This window comes from Zootoca vivipara, chromosome 11 (genome assembly GCF_963506605.1).
Source record: "Zootoca vivipara chromosome 11, rZooViv1.1, whole genome shotgun sequence".
In the NCBI taxonomy this organism is placed as follows: Eukaryota; Metazoa; Chordata; class Lepidosauria; order Squamata; family Lacertidae; genus Zootoca; species Zootoca vivipara.
This window is the reverse complement of record NC_083286.1, coordinates 40,691,166-40,713,886: the sequence shown is the minus strand read 5'-3', so window position 1 is coordinate 40,713,886 and position 22,721 is coordinate 40,691,166. Positions and strand designations below refer to the sequence as shown.

Here is a 22,721-nt window from a genome sequence, read left to right as displayed (position 1 = left end):
ACTTTGTCCCGTAACTCACCCTTAAACTAAATCAAAGAGATAAGCTGAATAACCAACTGACCTACCTCATAAATCTGACTAGTAGGTCCATAATTCACATTAATTTCCTGAGCAAGAGAACATAAGCCATAATCAGTTCATGAACAAAATGATCCTTCCTTTAAAAAAAAAACCACAGTAAAAAATAAAACATTAAGATCAAAGGGGTGATAATGCAATTTTACATCAATGTGTTTCTAGATAACCGTTTATATCCAAAGAAGCAACATCTGGACAGCCTTGTAGGAAACAGAAGTACAGTTAGGGGATGAAGCTGTAGCAGAACACACAAGCATATGCTTAGATCAGTGACCCCCACAGATGTTTTTGTCTACAACTCCCATGATCCCCAGCTAACAGGACCAGGGGTCGGGGAAGATGGGAATTGTAGTCCAAAACATCTGGAGGGCCGAAGTTTGGGGATACCTGGCTTAGCTAGATGAATTTCACCCACAAGTTGACTGCAGACAAATGTTCAACTCATCAAGGCCTGGTGTCTTCGAAAACTGCTGTGAGAAGAGTATCAGCTCTGAATTCCAAGCTCCATTTCTAAACACATGTCCTCATAGAACCATCTCCATGTTTCTCTTTCTGGTATATCCTACTCATACTTTGTGCAGTTTTCACCTCATGCCATTTCCAGCGCCATTCCCTGCAAACCAGATGTTCAGCAGAGACTGGTGTCTGGGAACCCAAGTCTCCACTGTCACGATTTTGAGAGCAATGAAGACAGGAAGGGCTTCTTAATCCTCCTCTGCCCACTGCTTCTCCTTACCCATTCTTCTCCCAGCTGCTGCAAACATAGTTAAGAAAAGGAAATTAATTAAGAAGCGGCAGGTGAAGAAGAAGAAGAAGGTGACTTTGGATTTGATATCCTGCTTTATCACTACCCTAAGGAGTCTCAAAGTGGTTAACATTCTCCTTTCCCTTCCTCCTCCACAACAAACACTCTGTGAGGTGAGTGGGGCTGAGAGACTTCAGAGAAGTGTGACTAGCCCAAGGTCACCCAGCAGCTGCATGTGGAGGAGCGGAGACGCGAACCCGGTTCCCCAGATTACGAGTCTACCGCTCTTAACCACTAAACCACACTGGCTCTCCTAGCCTGTTCACTTACCTTCTAAAGCAGGGGTGACTCTACCCTGTGGTCCTCCAGATGTTGCTGAACTACGACGGATGGGGGTGAAATCAGTTCAGTTCACATTTAAAAGAGAGGCTACTTAAACTGCACTTTTAAAAAAACTATCTGAGCTAACACATAGCCGCCCTTCAGGATTCCACATTCTCCAAATTTTGTGATACCGTCCTCCAGCTAAGCAATGTGTACATAAATGCACATACTAGTGACAATTGCATTAAGCCAGAGGAAATTGCTTTCCAAAATGCCTATTGGGCAGAATTGCAAACAAAGCTGTGTATATTAAGAGGGATGTGAACTAAAATGCTGATCTTTTTAATGATATTTTGTTTTGTGTGTGCTTTTTAAATCACAATCTGATGTGGAGAATTGAATTTAAGATTGTAAAAATAAAAAACGGAGAGAACATGAGGTTAACCCATTCTTAACTATGTCCCTTCTGCCCTAGTCGGCATGGCCAATAGTCAGAATGATGTGAGTTGTCATCCAACAACATCTAGGCTCACAGATTAGTCAGCCCTGCTCTAAATCACACCCTCTCCTCACCACTTTTCAGATTTTCATTTGTGATCTATACCTTCCATTCCATCAAATGCCTAGCTTGGTCTTTAATATCGGTACCAAATGTAAACACAACGTCTTCCATTATTAGTCCCCTTCCCCACCTTTTCCTCTTTCTTCCCTAGTTTTGTGTATTTCTATTTTTCAATCCCATGCCCAATTTCCTTTACATGTTTCAGAATTAACTACTGCACAAACTATATCTGTCTCATAATTCACAATGGGGAGACAATCCAGAGAACTCATTTCTGTGCAAAAATAAAAGTAAAAAAGTCAGAAGGAACAGGTTCGGTTATAATGCAATTCCCTGAGCAAGAGAACCATAAAACATCCCTTTAACAGGCTTCTGCTTCATTTTTTAAAAATAGCAAACTTATAATTCATATCCCACAATCCATTGCTGCACCTGCTGCTTTAAACTGATAAGAAGAACATAAGTACTGTAAGTGCACAGCCTTTTCTCTTATCAGAGAAAACTAGGCTTGAGAAATATGCCTGCTTGCTGTCAAAAGAGGCATGCTTGTAGTCAGGCAAGGGGAAATGTTATCAACGTATTTCAATAAAACACATCTGTTTGGTGTCATGCCAGTTTGCCAGACCCGTGTGCCAACTCGGCGCACCTGGATTCCTGAGAGAAAATTTGTCACCTTGCCAGTTGCGGCGCCCTCTGAAAGGAAATATTTGGGCCTTGGAAAAGTCTGCTCCTCATTCATGAAATGGTGGTTACTGTCAGTTCCACATTCATTCATACGGAAGTGTCAACGCCGAGATTTCAGTGAGCAAATGAACATGAGAAAATGGCGGGGGGAGACATCCTCCTATTTGAGCAGGAAAGGCCATTGACACATTGCAGGCGTCTCCCTTTGCTATGTGTGCAAAAACCCACATTCAGTTGTGATATTTAGGGAGGGTGGAATGGGATCTGTGATCTCAACCTGCATGTGACTATTTTTCTGGTTTTGTTATTAAGCTGTACAAACTACCTGTTGGTAATTCTACCACCCTTACATTGGGAGGGGGGAGCGGCAGCCCGGGAGAAGGAATTATCTCTAGCAGCCTCTGAGTAGCAGGATTCCCTCCCCATAGAGATGCTTCTGGCATCTTCATTGTATGGCTTTATGCTGAAGACATGTCTCTTTACCCTGGCCTTTGACATCTAAAATACATGTTTTTACGACCCACCATAATCTTGCGACTGATTTGTTTTAAACTGTGAATATCATAACTTTAAGTGGTTTTAACCTGCCCTAGGACCTTATGGTGAAGGATAAGAAAGAAATTGGAATATTACTATTATATGTAACCACAATATATGCTTTTAAAATACATCATCTTTTGCTGGATGATGAAGATTTAGTTTTGCATAATCTAAAAGTAGATTTCTGAACTGTGTTCAGAACTATCCCTTCTCTCTTGGGATAGATGAATCTATCAATTTCAGTTTCTCTCCATTTCCTCATTTATCCATTCTTAAATTCAGTTTGCCCCATTTCCTCATTCATTTGCAGTTTAAAAGAAATAGATCAGTAGACATTTTGTGCTCATGTTACCATGTACAGTTTTGAAGTATGAATTAAGGAAGTTCATTTTTAAAAGAAAACTGAGCTACTTTCTCCCCCATCCTGTATTCTGAGGCAGTTTGTTCAATACAGTGTTTCTCAAACTTGGGTCTCTAGCTGCTGTTGGACTACAAATTCCATCATTCCTAGCTAGCAGGACCAGCGGTCAGGGAGGATGGGAGTTGTAGTCCAACAACACCTGGAGACCTGAGTTTGAGAAACAATGATTTAATCGCTCTTACCATGTTGAATAGTTCTTACTACTAGGATGTGTTTCGAAATAATTAGCCCATGCATCCCCACGCTTCGGCCCTCCAGATGTTTTGGACTACAACCCCCATCATCCCTGACCATTGGTTCTGTTAGCTAGGGATCATGGGAGTTGTAGGCCAAAACATCTGGAGGGCCGCAGTTTGGGGGTGCCTAGATTAGCCCAAAGCACCTCCATTGGAATTTCTGCCCATTTGCTTTAGTCCTGGCCTCCTGCCCTCTGGATCAACAGAGAACAAGTCTGATCCATCTTCCCCATGACAGTCATTCAGATATTTCAGGACTGCTATCATGGCCGCACATCCTGTTCAGTATTCGGTCGAGTCACATTATGAATTTTCATCCTTTCTCAATTTTCACACACTCCAAAGGCCAGTACTTTAGAAATTAACAGAAGCTGTGACAGAGATCCAGCATTTGGATAATACCTAATTAAGACTTTCTCTTGGGTCCACATTGAGCCTCTCTATTGACCTTTGTAAATCAAGAATTTCTAGACAACATTCTGGTTTGGCTGTATCATTAGGCAGAGGGAGAGAAGGTAAGAGTAGCAGCACCCTTGACCATTGTGCCTGAGCACCCCTGGCCATCCTCATCATATTACTTCCTGGTGCTCCCATACGATTATATCATTAATTATGCCCATCCTTTTATTTTCTTAACACAAAGTCTGGAGCAGCTGCTAAAATTGCCTCACGGAAGGGAAGCTGAGCTCCTGCCAGACTTACTTTGAGGAGAAGGTGAGAGATCAGGCGAGAAAACCAAAGGCATTCAGCACATCTGTGAAGGAAAACAAACCCCCAGCCCTCCTGTATGGCAGGAACACATCTATTTTTGGGTTATCAAGTGTTCTGCGGACGGAAGAGCCAATATTAGAAACTCCATCAAATTGCAAGAACCTTTTGAGGTCACCAAAGCCAAACAACAAGAGCAGTGCCCTCATTGGATGCTGGTTCTCTTATAGGACATAATAACCTTTGTGGGGAGGAGGTAAAAAAGAAGGGAGGGAGGGAGGGAGGGAGGGAGGGAGAGCTCTACAGTTAAGACTGAGCAAAGCAACATTTTAAGCATGAACTCCCAGGACCAAACTTCACATTTCACAGATGGCGACATTTTTATTCTCAAGACTAGGGTGTATGTATTCATCAGGACTAAAAAAGACCTCAGGGTTGTGGGTTCAAGCCCCATGGTGGACAAAAAAGATTCCTGCATTGCAAGAGGGTTGGACTAGATGGTCCCTTCCAATTTTACAGTTCTATGATTCTGTGATCCTAAAGATTAATATATTTATTGTGGAATGAGCCGCAGGGTATGTACTTTGTGAAACTATGAGTTCTTATTCCATTCTGGAATAAACTTGTTCGTCTTTAAAATGCCATGCAACTTTTAAATATTTTTTCCTAAAATAGGGTCACACATTCACATTCTGCCTTATAAAGCACTCATATGCCACTTGAGCAGTCCTGGCTTCCCACAAAGAATCCTGGAAACTAGTTTGCGAAAGGTGCTGTTAGGAGACCCCATCACAGAGTTATAATTCCCAGCACCCTTAGCTACAGTTCCCAGGATGCTTTGTGGGGGGCATGACAGTAAATAGTCTAAGAGTGTACCTTATCCACGGTGTGAATGTGACTTACCATAGTTATCATTCTGGAGATTATTGAGAATCTCTGAGTCAAGATGCAGCTCTTGTCCTTCTAGAGTTTTTAAATACACTACAAGTTATGAATTCCTGTAATAATAATTGCATTGGGGGTTTTTTATGGCAAAAGCTTTCATGGACTAGAGCAGGGGTCCGCAAACTTTTTCAGCAGGGGGCCGGTCCACTGTCCCTCAGACCTTGTGGGGGGCCGGACTATATTTTTTTGGGGGGGGATGAACAAATTCCTATGACCCACAAATAATCTAGAGGTGCATTTTAAATAAAAGGACACATTCTACTCATGTAAAAACATGCTGATTCCCGGACCATCAGTGGGCCGGATTTAGAAGGCAATTGGGCCGCATCCGGCCCCCGGGCCTTAGTTTGGGGACCCCTGGACTAGAGTGCACTTCACAAGATGCTTGAAAGACTATCCCTAGCTGGCAGCTTTATATATAATTTGGTATAGAGGAAAAATTACAAGTGTTATAAAGAGTGGGATTAAATGGCATTGGAATGCAAAAAGGACAGGCAATACTAGTCAAGTATGCAAAATAATTACAACCTCCCCTTCCTACCCATGGCATTGAGACTTAGAACAGCATAGTCCCAGAGTAGAAAGCACTGAAGCAAGGTGAACCAATGACTTGAAGCCATTATATATTGGGGGATGAGAGCTACCGTAAACCCTAGAAATTAATAAACGGTAGGATTTTGATTATTTAGAGTATTGAAGGGAAGATTGCAGCCCATGGCAAAGTACAAGCTATGCTTCCTTTCCAAGCCAGGGCCTCACCTGGGATTATAGGTGCTAGTAAGGGGGCCCCTGGGTCCTCCAACGCCCATAACATGGAGGGGCCAGGCACCCAGAAAATTTTGTGCCAGGGCTGTGTGCACACCCTACCATGGCTCTCCTCCTCCTCTCCTCCTCCCAGGTCAAACCTGACCCGGGAGTTGAGCTGCAGCTAAGAACAAGGGAGCTGGCAGCTCCCTTGCACACACAGCCCTGTACAGGAGTGAGGCGGCGCTGTGGCAATGCAGCTGGCTCTACTTTTCCTCCTCCTCTCTGCCCGGTGTAGGAGAGGGGCACCGACATGCTGCTGCTGCTGCCACGACCCTCCTCCTCTCCATCTGAGCAGAGCTGAGGCTGGGTGTGAGGGAGCTGGCTGCTCCCTTGGGTGTGCAGCCCAGTGCAGGAGAGGGGTGGCAACCCTGCTGCTGATGCCTCTCCTCCACTCCAACCCGATCAGATCAGACCTGATCTGAGAGCGCAGCTCCTGCTGGAACGAGGAGCCAGGCTCCAATGAGGGAGCCTGTGGGAGGGAGGCACCTGGTCGCGCCCCCCTCTCAAAAATGTGCCTGGGGTCACTGCACACCGACTGACAAGCGTGTGTGATATCAGGCATGCACGCCAGCAAACACAGCCTTGGACACCCAGAGGCATTAACATGACAAAAGGTGTTGATGGCCCACCTAAGATGAATCTTGGGCCTAGGGCTAAGCAGGCAGAAGATTGCCATGGTAACAACTGTGTGTGAAGTGGCAGGAAAAGAGAATCTTTAGCAAGGTGTGCAGGGAAGAAGAAGAAAGGAGTAAAAAAAGGAGGGAGATTCATATTGAGCAGGATGGCTGGGAGAGATGCCTTGGACTCTGGTGCTGCACTGCTATGAGGAACAAGCCCAATTTGAGGTGACCATACTGTAAGATCTGGACTCCCTTCATGCAGAGTGAAGGTGTAAATAGGTGAATAAAGCATATTTCTTAAATCTACGGCAGTCTCCACTGCAACTTCAATTCTCCAAAGGAGCACAGACTCTGGGTGAGTGCCTGGAACTCCCGGGAATATTGCTACTGCTTGGCAGAGAGTGGGGCTGGCACCCAACTCCTGCAACAATATAAAATACAGAACTGCCAGTTCTAGCCTTTGCTAATCTTGTTTCCTTTATTAAACCCATTTTTCCCCCTTATGCTTTTCACTTCAAAACATGCTGTGTGTTGAAATAACGGGATTTTGTGGCCTTTGGGTTGTTTTTTGTTTTTGCTGGATTTGTGCTGTTGCTGGCATGATCGGAGGAGCAGAGAAGAAAGACTACTCATTTATTTTCATTTTGCAGGCACTTAATGGAGCAGATGCCCCATGGTGCTAAAGGCTAGTACAGCAAATGAACCTGTATTTTACATGTACTACTACCAACTGCTGGGGGTTCACACGATTGGTTATTCCTCCATACAAAACAGGTGAAAATTCTTTATCCAGGAGAATAATAATATATTATTTATACCCCGCCCATCTGGCTGGGTCCCCCCAGCCACTCTGGGCAGCTTCCACTCTGGGCAGCTTTTGTACTTCTGCAAATCTTGGGGTTTCCTGAGCACACCAATACCTCTCATTTGGCATAATAATAATAATAATAATAATAATAATAATAATAATAATAATAATAATATATTTATACCCCGCCCATCTGGCTGGGTTTCCCCAGCCACTCTGGGCGGCTTCCAACAGAAATATTAAAATACAATAATTTATTAAACATTAAAAGCTTCCCTAAACAGGGCTGCCTTGAGATGCTTTCTAAAGGTCTGGTAATTGTTATTCTCTTTGACCTCTGGTGGGAGGGCATTCCACAGGGTAGGTGCCACTACAGAGAAGGCCCTCTGCCTGGTTCCCTGTAACTTGGCTTCTCGTAGTGTGGGAACCGCCAGAAGGCCCTTGGTGCTGGACCTCAGTGTTCGGGCAGAACGATGGGGGTGGAGACGCTCCTTCAGGTATACTGGACCGAGGCCGTTTAGGGCTTTAAAGGTCAGCACCAACACTTTGAATTGTGCTCGGAAATGTACTGGGAGCCAATGTAGGTCTTTCAGGACCGGTGTTGTATGGTCTCAGCAGCCGTTCCCAGTCACCAGTCTAGCTGCCGCATTCTGGATTAGTTGTAGTTTCCAGGTCACCTTCAAAGGTAGCCCCACATAGAGCCCATTGCAGTGGTCCAAGTGAAGGGATTTAGGATGCCCTTCTTATGGACAAACTAGTTCTCTGTGGATCTTTCTTCTAGCATGTAGGAATGTTGGCACATGGATCCCTATCTGTACTTTGGGGGTTGGCACACGAATTCCCATCTGTACACCACCCCCCTCACTCTGCGTCCAGTGAGTTCCCACCACTGGCATGTACACACAACATTAGCCACAACACACACCTATCCTCTTGTTTCTTGAGAAACCCTTTTACAGTGGTACCTTGGTTTATGAACACAATTGGTTCCGGAAGTCTGTTCATAAACTGAAGCGTTCATAAACTGAAGCGAACTTTCCCATTGAAAGTAATGGAAAGTGGATTAATCCGTTCCAGACGGGTCCGCGAAGTACTTAAACTGAAGCGTTCATAAACTGAAACATGGGTGTAATTGGTTCCGGAAGTCTGTTCATAAACTGAAGCGTTCATAAACTGAAGCGAACTTTCCCATTAAAAGTAATGGAAAGTGAATTAATCCGTTCCAGATGGGTCCGCGGCGTTCATAAACCGAAAATTCATAAACCGAGGTGTTCATAAACCGAGGTTCCACTGTACGTCACATGATCACTTAAATACAATATGGAAATCAATGAGGAAATGTCTGGGAAACAGAATAAACTGCCATGTGAATGCAGCGCGCTCCAGCTCTGATATTAGGACAATGTCATGAGAAAAAATGGAAATTGCAGGCTGATTCAGATCTGGCAACCTGTGCAACTCAGGTTGATTCACGGTCCCACCAAGGCAACAGTCCTGTGCACATTTCATAGAATCATAGAGTTCGAAGCACCCAAGGGTCATCTAGTTTACTCTTTTTTTTAAAAAAAGTATTTTTTATTAAAGATTTCTTGGTTTACAGAGGTATATGCAATGTTTCTTTTTCAAGCTACATTTTCTACAGGCCAGTTTCATTTGTTGAGACATTAGAGTTACATTAGGAAGAAAAGGAGGAGGAGAGGTGGAGGGGGGCCATAGTGGGTGGGGGTGGGGTCGGCTGGCGATGTTTCTATTTTCCTTGATGTATGTGTGGGGTTTTGTGTCAGTGTCGCTTGTGCAGGTTCTCTTTGCTATTCGCTTGTGTTCCTTTGGTGGTGAGAGAGGTTGAGGTTGGCCTAGGGTGTGGTTGTTTGTTTGTGGTTGGCTCTGATGGTCTTTGTTTTCATGTGTGATTGGGGTACGTGTGTGTTTTTGAATCAGGTTAGCCAGATTGATTTGTATGCTGTTGGTGGATTCTTGTCGTTGTCTTGTTGGGCTGTGTGTGTGATAAAGGGGAGCCTTACAGGGGTGAAGGCATCTTCTTCTATTTGTCCCCGTGTCAGTTTCAGTTTATTGGTTAATTTTTCTAGTAAGGCTGTTTCCCATACTATTTGGTATCATTGGTCCATGCTTACTCCTGTGTCTGGTTATGCTGTTTCTGGTTGCTGAAAGTAGGGGGTTATGATGTTTATTAAACTTGGACAACTTGCTCCTAAGTAAGCATTTATGGGATCAGATTTCCAGACCGTAATCCAGTGCATATATAAAAGGAAGTTATCACCACTGAACACAGTGGGACTTGCTTTTCAGTAAACACTATTGTGTCTGACTATAAATATGTGTTTGTTACCACCATGGATGCGCATGGATCATTACTGCAGGATATCTATCAAACAGCCACCATAGTGCAAGCATATTTGAAACTATTTCATATATTCCTAGCTGGTACTAGAGCAAATGAAAAGGCTCCATCGAAGATCCTTATGTATTTCCCCCTGTTCATCCAGGAAGAAGATGGATTGCCATGGTAACACCATCATGGAACAATAGGTCAAGTTTTTATCAATATTCGCCAGGCTTGTTCTGGTAGATTTTGCTTAGAAAGTGACTCTGGGCTAAAAGGCAGACCATTACATTTTGGATTTAAAGCTAATCTGATCAGTGGGTAAATTAGGACCAGTGAGCAAGCAAGATTGAATTGATAAACGAATTGGTTTTTACATAGGGCTCAAATTGCAGTTTAATGAGGAACACCAACATTGTTTTACAGCAAGAAATGTAAATGAAATATGGAAATGGATTATCCCATGCTTTTCATTTGCATAAAAGTCAGGCATAATGAAAGCAACAGAAGGGATAAAAACTGTGCAGAAAGATTGTTCAGGGAAATATTAGCACATTATTAACTGAAATCATTTTAGTGATATTAAATACTTTAGAGTCTTGTGGCACCATAAAGACTAAACCCACAATCGTTCTTGCTTATAAAACTTGTGCTTAAATTAGTCTTTAAGCTGCCACAATACTGTGGTGTTTGCAGCGACAGACTAACACGGCGATCCTTCTTGAAACAAAATATTATAGAGTTTGAATGTGTTTGGAAACAATCAAAAGAGAATTGAGGTTTGTTTAACAACTGGCACAATAAATGAAGCTTAAGCACCCTGTTAACATTCTCTGGGTACAATCCACCAGGAAGATTTCCTGTCCAACAACCAACTGAAATGAAAGAAAATTTTCTTTTTGATGTGAGCTGCAGAACTATGGGCAATGCTGAGAATTTCCTTCCTTGATTATACCCATGTAACAATTTTTGAGAGTGAACACAAGTAATGGAGGAAGGGATGGAGAATGGGTTTGATATAAAGGCATATGGTTCACAAAGCTGTTTGTTCACTGTATATGTAAACTGACATGAGGTGGAGAGACCTTGAACTTGTGGGCCAAACCTCCTCATTTGCCCAGGGAGGCCATTTTGGGGGAGTCACACCCACTGCCCTACAGCTGACGTCGTACATGAGGCAGGTAAGTGGGGCTTCAAAAGAACATTTGGAAGCTTAAAGTGAGCTCCCACTTGCTCAGTGAGGAGGTTTCCATTCAGTGGAAACCATGTCTTCTTCCCATTGTGGCTCTTTGAACTGCTAAAAACCAGAAGTTCAAACAGCAGTGGTGGGGCTGTTTGAAGGCCCCTTTTAAACAGGCCCACACCGCTCTGTGAATCTCTAATTTTCACTGTCATTATGAAATCAGGTGCCTGGTTTATATAAAATATAATTTCTATACTGCTTACTTGCCAAAATGGTGCTTCTAAGCGGGAAGTATGATTGCTGTTTTTTTTTTAATTTAAAAACCCCCAATACTTTTGACAACTTGTAATCACAACTGTCTATATTTAATTGTTTTAGGACACAGCCGGTCAAGAGAGATATAGGACAATTACAACAGCCTACTATCGGGGTGCAATGGGCTTCATTTTAATGTATGACATCACCAATGAAGAATCCTTCAATGCTGTGCAAGACTGGTAAGTCAAATTTGGAATAGAAACAAATGGGAAATATGGATAGTGAACTTGGCAGCCGGGTTCCTGTTGTGACTGTGAAATATCTCAGAGACTTGCTCTGTAGGAACAGATGCAAGTTTCCTAACAAATTCTGGCTTGCCATCATGAATTTGATTTTGAGAATATTTTGCATTTTTGTTGTTGACGTCAGTGTCAAGTTTCTAGTTCTCACATTAAAAGCTTCAACTCCACTCACTACCGTGTTTCTCATATTATAAGACATGTCTTATATTTATTTTTTCCTCAAAAAAACACACTATGGCTTATTTTCAAGGGATGTCTTATTTTTTTTCCTCCTCCTCCTGCCGTGGCCGGCATTGCTGCTGCGCCTATCACTATGTCTTATTTTCGGGGTATGGCTTATATTCCTTGAATGCTTAAAAATCCTGCTATGGCTTATTTTATGGGTATGTCTTAAAATATGAGAAACAGGGTACAGTCCAACTTGAGTGACCGTCTCCGTGCTGTGGTCACATAATGAATCCATTATAAATTGCCAGGTTTGATGTGATTAAGCTTAAGAAGGTTTAGGAATGTGTCAGTATATTACTTTTTAATTCCTGTGGGGTACAAATAAAGTTGGCAAGAAATACTTGACTTCTGAAGATATTTGAGATAACCAGGCATTGAATGTTGTGTGATTCTAAGCTTGGTCTACTGAGATACCTTGATGGTGTAATTTGTATTAAGAACAGTGACTGTGTTAAGGATGTTTGGGTAGCAGTAAAAAAAAAATATCAGTGTTTGAATCATATTTTTTCTGTATTTATCTATACTGTATTTTAATTGCTGCCTTTCTTCTGCGTGCCACACAGAAAACTTGTGTCATTGTTATTATTTAGAGGGCGCCACCTATGCACTTGATGTTTCACAAAGAGCAGGTAGAAAGTAGCATCAAGGGGCTTGAAATCTAAAATAGAAATTCAGAAACAACCGAAGGAGGAGTGAAATGGAGACCTGGGTAGCCAAGGGAAGAACATGTGATGGCTTCAATCACAGTGCTTCTGCTTGGTACAACAGGCACTAGGGAGGTGATTGAAACGCTTCCTGGAAAAGTTGAATTTTGAGAAGGGACCTTTGTACCTTTCCCAATCTCCTCTAATGGTTCGGCTTCTTCCTATATCTAGAGTAGCCACTGGTTTTATACAAATTGGAGACCCCGCCCCCCCTTCTGCTTCACTGACCTTCCGAAAATTGATTTCTTCAGCAAAGTTTTGAGCTTAACCTCTCTTGTCTCCCCTTGCTTGCTGATGCTCCCCTGCTATCTGATTCTCCCTAATCTCTTCCTCTCCTTTCATCCCTGTCTAATGCCAGTTTATAAGTCTTCTGGGTAGGGATGGAATAATTTTATGTTCTGTACAGGGCAGAATACCAGCAGTCAGAAGCAGACTTGACAGAGCATATTTATTCTAGAAAGTGTTGTTTTAAAGCCCAACACTTTTCAAGCAAAATTCGACTCTTCATCAGGGGAAATTTCCATTGCACTCTGATTTCAGAAGGCTCTCTAGTATATGTTCTTAATTCTTGCAATGTCATAGTATGACAAAGCAGTATGATTAAATATCCCTCTTGTGCAGATTTTTATTTATCTTTTTATTTTCTATATTTCTCTCATGCACTTCAGACAGTTACAGTCTCCCTAAGTGACTCACATCAGTTAGAGAGAGAGACAGGCCTTACCACCTGACTTACAAGCTAAAATGAAATGACACAAAAGGGAATGAAGGATCAAGTCTTCAGGGCCAAAACAAAGAGATGAGCTACAAGCAATTTAATCAAGTTCAGGCTAGGCTGGTCTTCCCTTGTTGGTGTTCTTGCTTGAATCGCAACTGGCTGATGGATGGGGCCAGAGGGTCCCCTTTTCCCTTGCTTCTGCAGTTCCAGGGCAACTGGAAGTTGAAGTTGGCGGCAGTTGAAGTTGAAGTTGACGTTGACGTAGGTGGCGCTGTGGGTTAAACCACAGAGCTTAGGGCTTGCCGATCAGAAAGTCGGTGGTTCAGATCCCCACGACTGGGTGAGCTCCCGTTGCTCGGTCCCTGCTCCTGCCCACCTGGCAGTTCGAAAGCACGTCAAAGTGCAAGTAGATAAATAGGTACTGCTCTGGCAGGAAGGTAAACAGCGTTTCTGTGCGCTGCTCTGGTTCGCCAGAAGCGGCTTAGTCATGCTGGCCACATGACCTGGAAGCTGTACGCCGGCTCCCTTGGCCAATAATGACAGATGAGTGCCGCAACCCCAGAGTCGGTCACGACTGGACCTAATGGTCAGGGGTCCGTTTACTCTTTCTGGTAGGAAATGGGAAAACAAGCTCCCAGTAGATGCATCAAAGAAGATGGATGGGGTTTGTTTGGGACTCCACATCTGAACGCTGTCTCTTCTCCATCTTCAGGGAATAAGGTCTTCCGAAACACAAAGGAGATTGGAGAATTTTGCTCAAATGTGCTAGCTATGAGAACCATTTCCCAATGTAATCTTAGCTCTATTCTGTTAGTTGGCAGCACAGGACAGACTGCTGCCTGTGCAGTAGAGGTTGCCCATTAAAAAAGCATGTTTTCCAAATATAAAACAGAATGGCACAATTAACTTCAGACTGTTTAATCTAGGTAGCTGAGTGCTCTTATAATGTGTTCTTCGAGCAACAGACACACAGTCAGAGTTTCCCCATAAATTTATATTTCTTAAGAAAATATAACAAATGGAAAATTAGTGGATAATTGCAAAGGCAGCTCTAGAGACGAAAGACTTCGGACTCTGAGAAGGGCAGAGGTGTGGGAATTGTAGGTGTAATTAAAAAGGTGGGGGGGGGAGAGAAGACAGAATGAAGATTTATACATTTCCTTCTTTATGCTTTGTCCAAATATCAGAGGTAGGCATGGAGAACCTTGCTGTCAATATAAATCCAATAGAAAAGATAAATAGAAAGGAAGGCTTTATTAAAGTGGAGTCCAGTGAGAGTCAAAATGAAGAAAAAGAGTGCTCAAAGCAAGGATTCCAGTCTAAGGCTGTATACTCATGGCAGTTTGTTCCATTTTCCTGATGTTTCTCTGTTAATTTGTAAAAGTAAAAGTCCATTCCAGAAACATAGCTGGGTATTGCGGGGCATTCCTTTCCATGTCATTTGCAATGAGATACCTTTCCAGAAGCAAAGAATGCAGAAAAGAATGCTAAACATGCACTATATTCCGCTATATTTCTGTATGTGGGTTTTACATCATGTGAAAGTGTGAATATAATGTGGAAATTAACAGAAACAGAAACATTGGGAGAACAGAATAAATGGAGCCTATGTCAGACTTAAGTTAATCACGGCGAAATCATTTTCTGGAATTCCCTAGAATTAGGGATTCAGAGTGGGCAAGAAAATAAACCAAGTCAAGAATCTTAAAACTTAGTTAAACAGATGCTCGAACGATTATGGAGAGGGGTTGTCTCTCTAGCCCTCTTCAGACATTCAGCTTCATCACAGGAGGATTAAATGTGTGTGTAGAGCAGTGTTTCTCAACCTTTTTTGGGCCACGGCACACTTGTTCCGTGAAAAAAATCACGAGGCACACCACCATTAAAAAAGTTAAAAAATTTAACTCTGTGCCGCCCTATATTATAATTATGACTGTAAGAAACACTTGCCAAATATTGCTTTCCGGCGGGTCAGTGTTGTGTATTGGCAGCCGCCAGGCTCATTTGCACTGAGCTTTGGGAAAGAGGAGGAGAAATATTGCTTTCTGGCGGGTCAGTGTTGCCTATTGGCGGCCGTCAGGCACATGACAATGCAAATCGCCCTTCTCGTTGCCGCACGTCGATGCACACCAGCCAGCGTCTCGCGGCACACTAGTGTGCCGCGGAACAGCGGTTGAGAAACGCTGGTGTAGAGAGCCCAGTGGGTATGCTGCTTCTGCCACAACACCTCCTGTGTGCCAGCTATGTCCCCTCCTCCCCAAACCTTCACTAGTTTAGCCTGAAGGTCTGAAGAGTCCTTCTCATTATGATCAGCTGAAATCAGCTAGAAGCCTCTGTGTGACCAGGAACCCTGCATTATCAGACTTTGGTGCATGTTTTGCACACACGTTTTATCCACGTCATAGAACCTAATAAGTGCTAGGCTCCTTAATCTGTACTTTCATTCAATATGAATGGCTTGCATTATTTGCTTCAGCTATTGTGTGGATAGCTGAGCAGAAAAACTCGTGACAGGCACCGTAGGTGGTCACCAGGGTCACCTATAAATGGCTTAACAATTGTCATTCAGAGAGCTTGTGGCAAAGGCAGAATCTGAACCAGGAACCTCTTCAGTTGCAGCTCACTCTTGCCCGCTTGGCTACTCAAGCAACCTTGGTCCATTGCAGGCGAACTTCGCACACTGGGTGCATTGTGCCTTGTTTCGATGAAGGCTTCTCCTCCCATTTTATCAAATCCTTCTGTGTCCCCAGTGGCATCATTCCAATGCTGGGAAAATATGTGCTTTTCAGCTCTGCTGCCTATCATTCACTGGGCACTCTGTCTCATTAATGTTTCAACGTTTGCACTTTTGCTTCCCATTGATTATTTATAGAATTAAATCCAGTGCTCTGCTAACACAGAGCAAAGGCTGAGAGGAGCTACACCAGGGGTCAGCAAACTTTTTCAGCAGGGCGGCAGTCAGTCCACTGTCCCTCAGACCTTGTGGGGGGGCGGACTATTTTTTTTGGGGGGGGGTGAACGAATTCCTATGCCCCACAAATAACCCCGAGATGCATTAAGAATAAAAACACCCATTCTACTCATGTAAAAACACCAGGCAGGCCCCACAAATAACCCAGAGATGCATTTTAAATAAAAGGACACATTCTACTCATGTAAAAACATGCTGATTCCCGGACCGTTCACGGGCTGGATTTAGAAGGCGATTGGGCCAGCTCCAGCTCCCGGGCCTTAGTTTGCCTAACCATGCGATGTGGAAGCTCTGATTAAAACTATCCTGCCCATTCTGAGCGTGGGGTTCTTTCTCAGTTTTGCATATTTCACACAATCACACATCACATAAGAGTTGGAGGGAGCCTTGTAGGTTACCTATCTAGCCCAATGCTCTAGTCAATACTGGAGTTCCATTGCTAGAGCAACAGGTGGCTGTTCAGTGTCCACTGCCTGAAGACTTTCAGTGAGCTTGTTCCGACAGTATGAGCCTGGCTGAAAAAGAGATATTTCCACTTCACCTTCGTTAAACTACTATAGTCAAGCCCCATGAGGGGTAGCGATAACCACCGACATGAATGACTTTAAAAGAGGATTATACAAATTTATGGAGGCTAATAACCGTGATAGCTGTACTCTGCATCACGGCCGAAGGCAGTATGCCTCTGAATACCAGTTTCTGGAAATGACAGCAGGGGGAGAGTGCTGATGTGTTCAGGTCCTGCTGGTGGGATTCTCATAGGCATCTGGTTAACTGCTGTGAGGACAGCATGCTAGACAAGATGGGTCATTGGCTGATCCAGCAGGCTCTTCTTATTACAGTGGTACCTCGGTTTATTAACACAATTGGTTCCGGAAGTCTGTTCATAAACTGAAGTGTTCATAAACTGAAGCGAACTTTCCCATTGAAAGTAATGGAAAGTGAATTAATCCGTTCCAGACGGGTCCGTGGAGTACTTAAACTGAAGCGTTCATAAACTGAAGCATGGGTGTAATTGGTTCCGGAAGTCTGTTCATAAACTGAAGCGTTCATAAACTGAAGCAAACTTTCCTATTGAAAGTAATGGAAAATGAATTAATCCGTTCCAGATGGGTCCGCGGCGTTCATAACCTGAAAATTCATAAACCGAGGTGTTCATAAACCGAGGTTCCACTGTATGTCTCTTATGTTAATTCTGGCCTGTACCACCTCTGACTTCAGATGGGTGATGGCCAAAAACAAAACACTCTCCCCCATAACAGTGATAGAAAACATTAACTGCACATGAACAACAATCAGAGGAGTATTTCCACCCACTAACTAGCCGTTAAAAATAAAAACTCAACACCAAAACAAAGATTCAGTGCAGGGATGTAATTAAGAGGTCAAACACCTTTTTTTATATTTCTTTGCAGGAAAATGTCTGGTGCATACCTGGATATTTGAACATTTGCAAAGGAATGCATACGCAATGAATTGCCCATGTTTATAAAATGGAAATGGTAATTGTCTGTCCCCAAGGGTGGTATCAGATTCAATCCATTTCCCATTCTGCAGTGCTCAGCTTCTTTGCACAAAAGGCATTTTAACAGTTAGGTGCAAAACTATAACAATATTATTGTTTTATTGTTTATGCTTCCTTGCCCAATTGCTTTTCCCTGGTACGTTTGTCAGTTTTGCATGCCCCACTTAACAGTATCTGTGCTACCTGCTGCGAGAGAGAACCTTGCAAAGTAAAGATGAAAAATGCATACCGTATTTTTCACTCCATAAGACACACTTTTTCCCTCCTAAAAAGTAAGGGGAAATGTCTGTGTGTCTTATGGAGCAAATGCGTCTTGTGGGGTGATTTTTTTTAAAAAAAATATTCTGTTGCATAAGATTTTTCAACTGTTCTTATATGTTCTTTCAATGCTGATTTCATATCTGAAGTCAGTTTTGTTCTGTAAGCTCTAGTATTTTTGCAATTCATGTTTTTCACTTATCACCATAATCTTCATTTTTCACAATGCAATAATTCAATATTTTATTAAACACATAGCCAAAGTAGTACAATATGATTATAAATGTAAGTGACTTATAGAGCATTGAACATGACATGTATATCTATGTACAGTTGAAGGTATGCAAAAAGATATTCCCTTGGGATACAGTATATACAAGCTGCTGTTATTCAGGTAAGAAATTGCGCTTGTATTTGAGGAGGGTGTGATTCAGAATATTTTTTTCCCCTTGTTTTCCTGCTTTAAAAACTAGGTGCGACTTATGGAACGAAACAATACGGTGATTTGCAAAGCATTGAGATAACCAGTTGCAGTACACTTTTCCTGTTGTTTTGAGAGCCCAGTTGTATTAGTTTGTGGGATATCTTTAGCCACTTTTTTCCTGTGGATATGGAAACCCGTGAAAGCATTTCAGCAAAATACATCATATAGTTTCATGGACATTTCAGCAGAGTACATCATGTGTGTAGTTTGCTCAAAAGCTGTCCTGCAGAATGGATTCTGCAGCCATTTTACAAATCGGGCACATGGTAGACTCAGGTGGTAGAAGGTACTTCTTCAGGCAGCGCATTGTTAAACTATGACTTGCTCCCATAGGAAGCAGTGATGGCCACCAACTTGAGTGACTTAAAAAGAGGATTGGACAAATACACAGAGAATAAGACTATCAGTGGCTAATAACCATCCATGATGGCTATGCTCTTCTTCCATGGTCAAGGCAGTAATACCTCTGAATATCAGTTGCTGCCATAGGGGAGGAGAGTGCTCTTTTGCTTGTGCTGGTTTTAAACAATGCAAAAGTTTGAATTAAGCAGGAATGAAGAAACACTGAGAGGAAATGGCAGTGCAAATAGTTGCAGAAGTCTGAATAGAGCAAGCAGAGGAGCACTGAGGGAAAGTGGTGGTTTAAATCAAAGTTTGAGTACAATTCTGTAAGGGGGTTGGGAAGAGCTCTCTTGTGTTAACTTTCTGGTATTAGCTTTTTTGTTGCAGCTGTCTCTGCTATTTCTCATTGTTAAAACTGAAGTTTGTTTGTTTGTTTGCTTGCTTGCTTGCTTGCTTATTTAAAAACCTCAGTGTCCTTCCACTCCTGCTTTCTTCAAACCTCTGTCATTGTTTAAAATTGGCATCTTCCTCTCCGTATTTTTCCATTTCCTAAACCCTTTCTGCTTGTTTTAAACCACCACCTTTTCCCCTCTCAGAAGGGAAACGTATCACACGTAGAAGGGCTCCGCTTCTCATTTGAGAGTGTCAATAAGCATGTGGCTATGGTAGATCCATTTCATGCTGTGCACTTAGGTTTCTAAAAGCTGTGAGTATCATAATATCAAAGTGCAGAAATCTGTGGTTCAAGCACACTTAGGATATTGTGCTCAGCTCTTGTTGCTGCACCTCAAAACGAAGTTTGGGTGTAACCTTTGACGCCTCCCTTTCCATGGAGGCGCAGGTTGCATCCACAGCAAAGGTGGCATTTTTCCATCTCCGCCATATCAAGCAGTTGGTCCCTTACCTCTCTCGCCCCGATCTGGCCACAGTGATCCATGCGACGATCACCTCCAGGCTTGACTATTGTAACTCGCTCTACGCAGGGTTGCCCTTAAAGCTGACCCAGAAACTCCAGCGGGTGCAGAATGCCGCGGCGAGGCTCCTTACAGGGTCCTGGCCGCGGGATCACATTCATCCAGTGCTTTACCAGCTGCACTGGCTCCCGGTGGAGTACAGGATCAGGTTTAAGGTGCTGGTTTTGACCTTTAAAGCCCTATGCGACTTGGGACCCTCGTACCTATGGGACCGCCTCTCCTGGTATGCCCCGCAGAGGACCTTAAGGTCCACAAATAATAATATTCTGGAGATCCCGAGTCATAAGATGGTTAGATTGGCCTCTACTAGAGCCAGGGCCTTTTCAGTACTGGCCCCAACCTGGTGGAACGCTCTTTCCCAGGAGACCAGGGCCCTGCGGGATTTGTCATCTTTCCGCAGGGCCTGCAAGACAGAGCTGTTCCGCCTGGCCTTTGGGATAGACTCAGCCTGACCCCTGTGTTTTCCTCCCTCATGGCTTGGATTTATGGCCTACTTGAAATGAGGCTGCACTTTAAATTTTAATACTGTATTTTAATCTGTATTTTAATTAATTGTTTTTATGTTTTATTGTAATTCTGTTGGTGTCAGCCGCCCTGAGCCCGGTTTTTGACTGGGGGGGCGGGGTATAAATAAAAATTTATTATTATTATTATTATTATTATTATTATTATTATTATTATTATTGTAAAACCAGGTCAAGCAAGCAAAATAATAACTGGGATTGGATTTCATAATTTAATTTGGATTTCTTAATTTAGAAAAAAAAGATAAATAAGGGGCATACATGATAGAGGTGTAAGTTGTGGAGAAAGTAGTGTAGACTGAGGTTTTGTTCCCTCTGTCAAATTACTAGAACCAGTGCTTTTAAAAAAATGTTTAGGGGATACTCTCATTTTCCTACTCATATTGAAATACTGCCCCTCAATGAGGCCAAACTTAGATTCACAAAATGTTTAGGGGTATGCGTTCCCCTGTGTCCCCCCAGAAAAAGCACTGACTAGAACCAAGGGTTATCTGAATGCTGGAAGATTCAAGGTAGGTAAAAGGAAGTACTTCTTCTAATTTGCTACACATGCAAGAACCATTAAAAATATGATCACCACCCCCACCACCCCCCAAGCTGCAATCTGTACCATTTTAAATGGCACAGCCCAGAATTCATAACAGGAATATCACTGTAAGCTTAGTTGGTTACATCAGAACTGGCCATTACTGCCATGTCTGGGCTCACTTTTGGAAATGATAGAGGACGGTTTAGTGGACACATGGGGCAAATATGGAACTGATCAATACTCTGAGTGATAGCGTAGCTGGCTTGATGCCACATGTCAGGAGAAGTTAATTACACACACACACACACACACACACACACACACACACACACACTGCTTCTGTGCTTCTTCAGTTTATTGCTTCCATTTCACTGCCAGTAATTGTTTTCAATGAGCCGAGGCTCCCACACTGGAAGACGTACAACTGCTGCCGATATCTGTGACAATCTTTAAAGTTAACGAACCCTCCTAATGGCAATGCTGCACTGTCGAAGTGCAGAAAGTGCAAATAAATCTCTGCCAGAGCTTTAAACTGCAATCACCCAAAGCGCAGGGGGATTATTTCGCCAGGTCCTCTGTGTACCCAGTGGATCACATCCAACATGTGCAGCACACATGCCTTTTCACCCTGTGCTGCTATGTGCAGGAAGAAGAAAACGGGGACGATCCGCCCAGAATTAAGCCCTTTTGATGTAAATTTGGTGGGACTTACTGGTGTTGGCTGGATTATGTCCGCTGATTGTTGCAATTATGTAGCTATTTGTGAAAAATGCTCTGTTTGAAGTTGGGGAGGCCAGTTTAGAGCCCTCAAATTATCAGTTAGGCTGATGAAACAAAGAAAAGACTTGTGCAAGATAAACCAGTCACAGAGGAAAAGAAAATACCAGATGGAAGTGCAAATGAATGTTGGACTGGTTTGAGAGAGGTTCGTATATTCCTAGGTCAGACTTTGGGCAGCCATGTCAGAAACCAACATATGCTTTAATATCAACAAATACAAGCCAAATACAGTGGTACCTCTACTTACGAATGACTCGACTTACGAATGTTTCTACTTACGAATGGAGCTCCGTCTGCCATCTTGGATACTGTTTAGATAGGATTTTTTCTACTTACGAATGTTTAAATAGGGTTGCTTCGACTTACGATTTTTTTCTCCCAATGCATTCCTATGGGATTCGACTTACAATTTTTTTTGACTTACAAATGTGCATTCGGAACGCTTTAAATTCGTAAGTAGGGGTACCACTGTATCTTCTTCCACACTCTAGTCATATGACTAGAGTTCCCTCACTGCGAGAAGCAAAGCTACAGGGAACCAGGCAGAGGGCCTCCCATCAGAGGTCAAGGAGATAAACAACTGTATATTCCTGCGTATAAGACTACTTTTTAACCCAGGAAAATCTTCTCAAAAGTCGAGAGCCAGTGTGGTGTAGTGGTTAAGAGCGGTAGACTCCTAATCTGGGGAACCGGGTTCGCTCCTCCGCTCCTCCACATGCAGCTGCTGGGTGACCTTGGGCTAGTCACACTTCTCTGAAGTCTCTCAGCCCCACTCACCTCACAGGGTGTTTGTTGTGGGGGAGGAAGGGAAAGGAGATTGTTAGCCGCTTTGAGACTCCTTCGGGTAGTGATAAAGTGGGATATCAAATCCAAACTCTTCTTCTTCTTATATGCCGGGTCATATTTCTTACACGGCGAATATATCCCAAACTCTATATTTTAACTGGAAAAGTTGGGGGTCGTCTTATACGCCCAGTCATCTTATACGCCGGAATATACGGGCACTTCTCCCACTGCCCCAACCTCACTCTAAATGAAATCTCTCGAAAACTCTTCTTCTTAGCACAAGAGCTATAACCATTCTGCAATAAATAAATAAATGAAAACACAATTCCAAAGAGA

At 43.0% G+C, this 22,721-nt stretch overlaps 1 protein-coding gene across 2 annotated transcripts in view; it reads left to right on the top strand.

The window, feature by feature from the left end:
* RAB3C (RAB3C, member RAS oncogene family) overlaps positions 1-22,721 on the top strand; it is a 111,234-nt gene that overhangs the window by 38,151 nt on the left and 50,362 nt on the right. For both annotated transcript variants that reach the window (XM_060280283.1, XM_060280282.1), the window contains exon 3: positions 11,381-11,499. In XM_060280283.1, the coding sequence (XP_060136266.1) occupies positions 11,381-11,499 (119 nt within the window). The remainder of the gene's footprint in view (positions 1-11,380; positions 11,500-22,721) is intronic.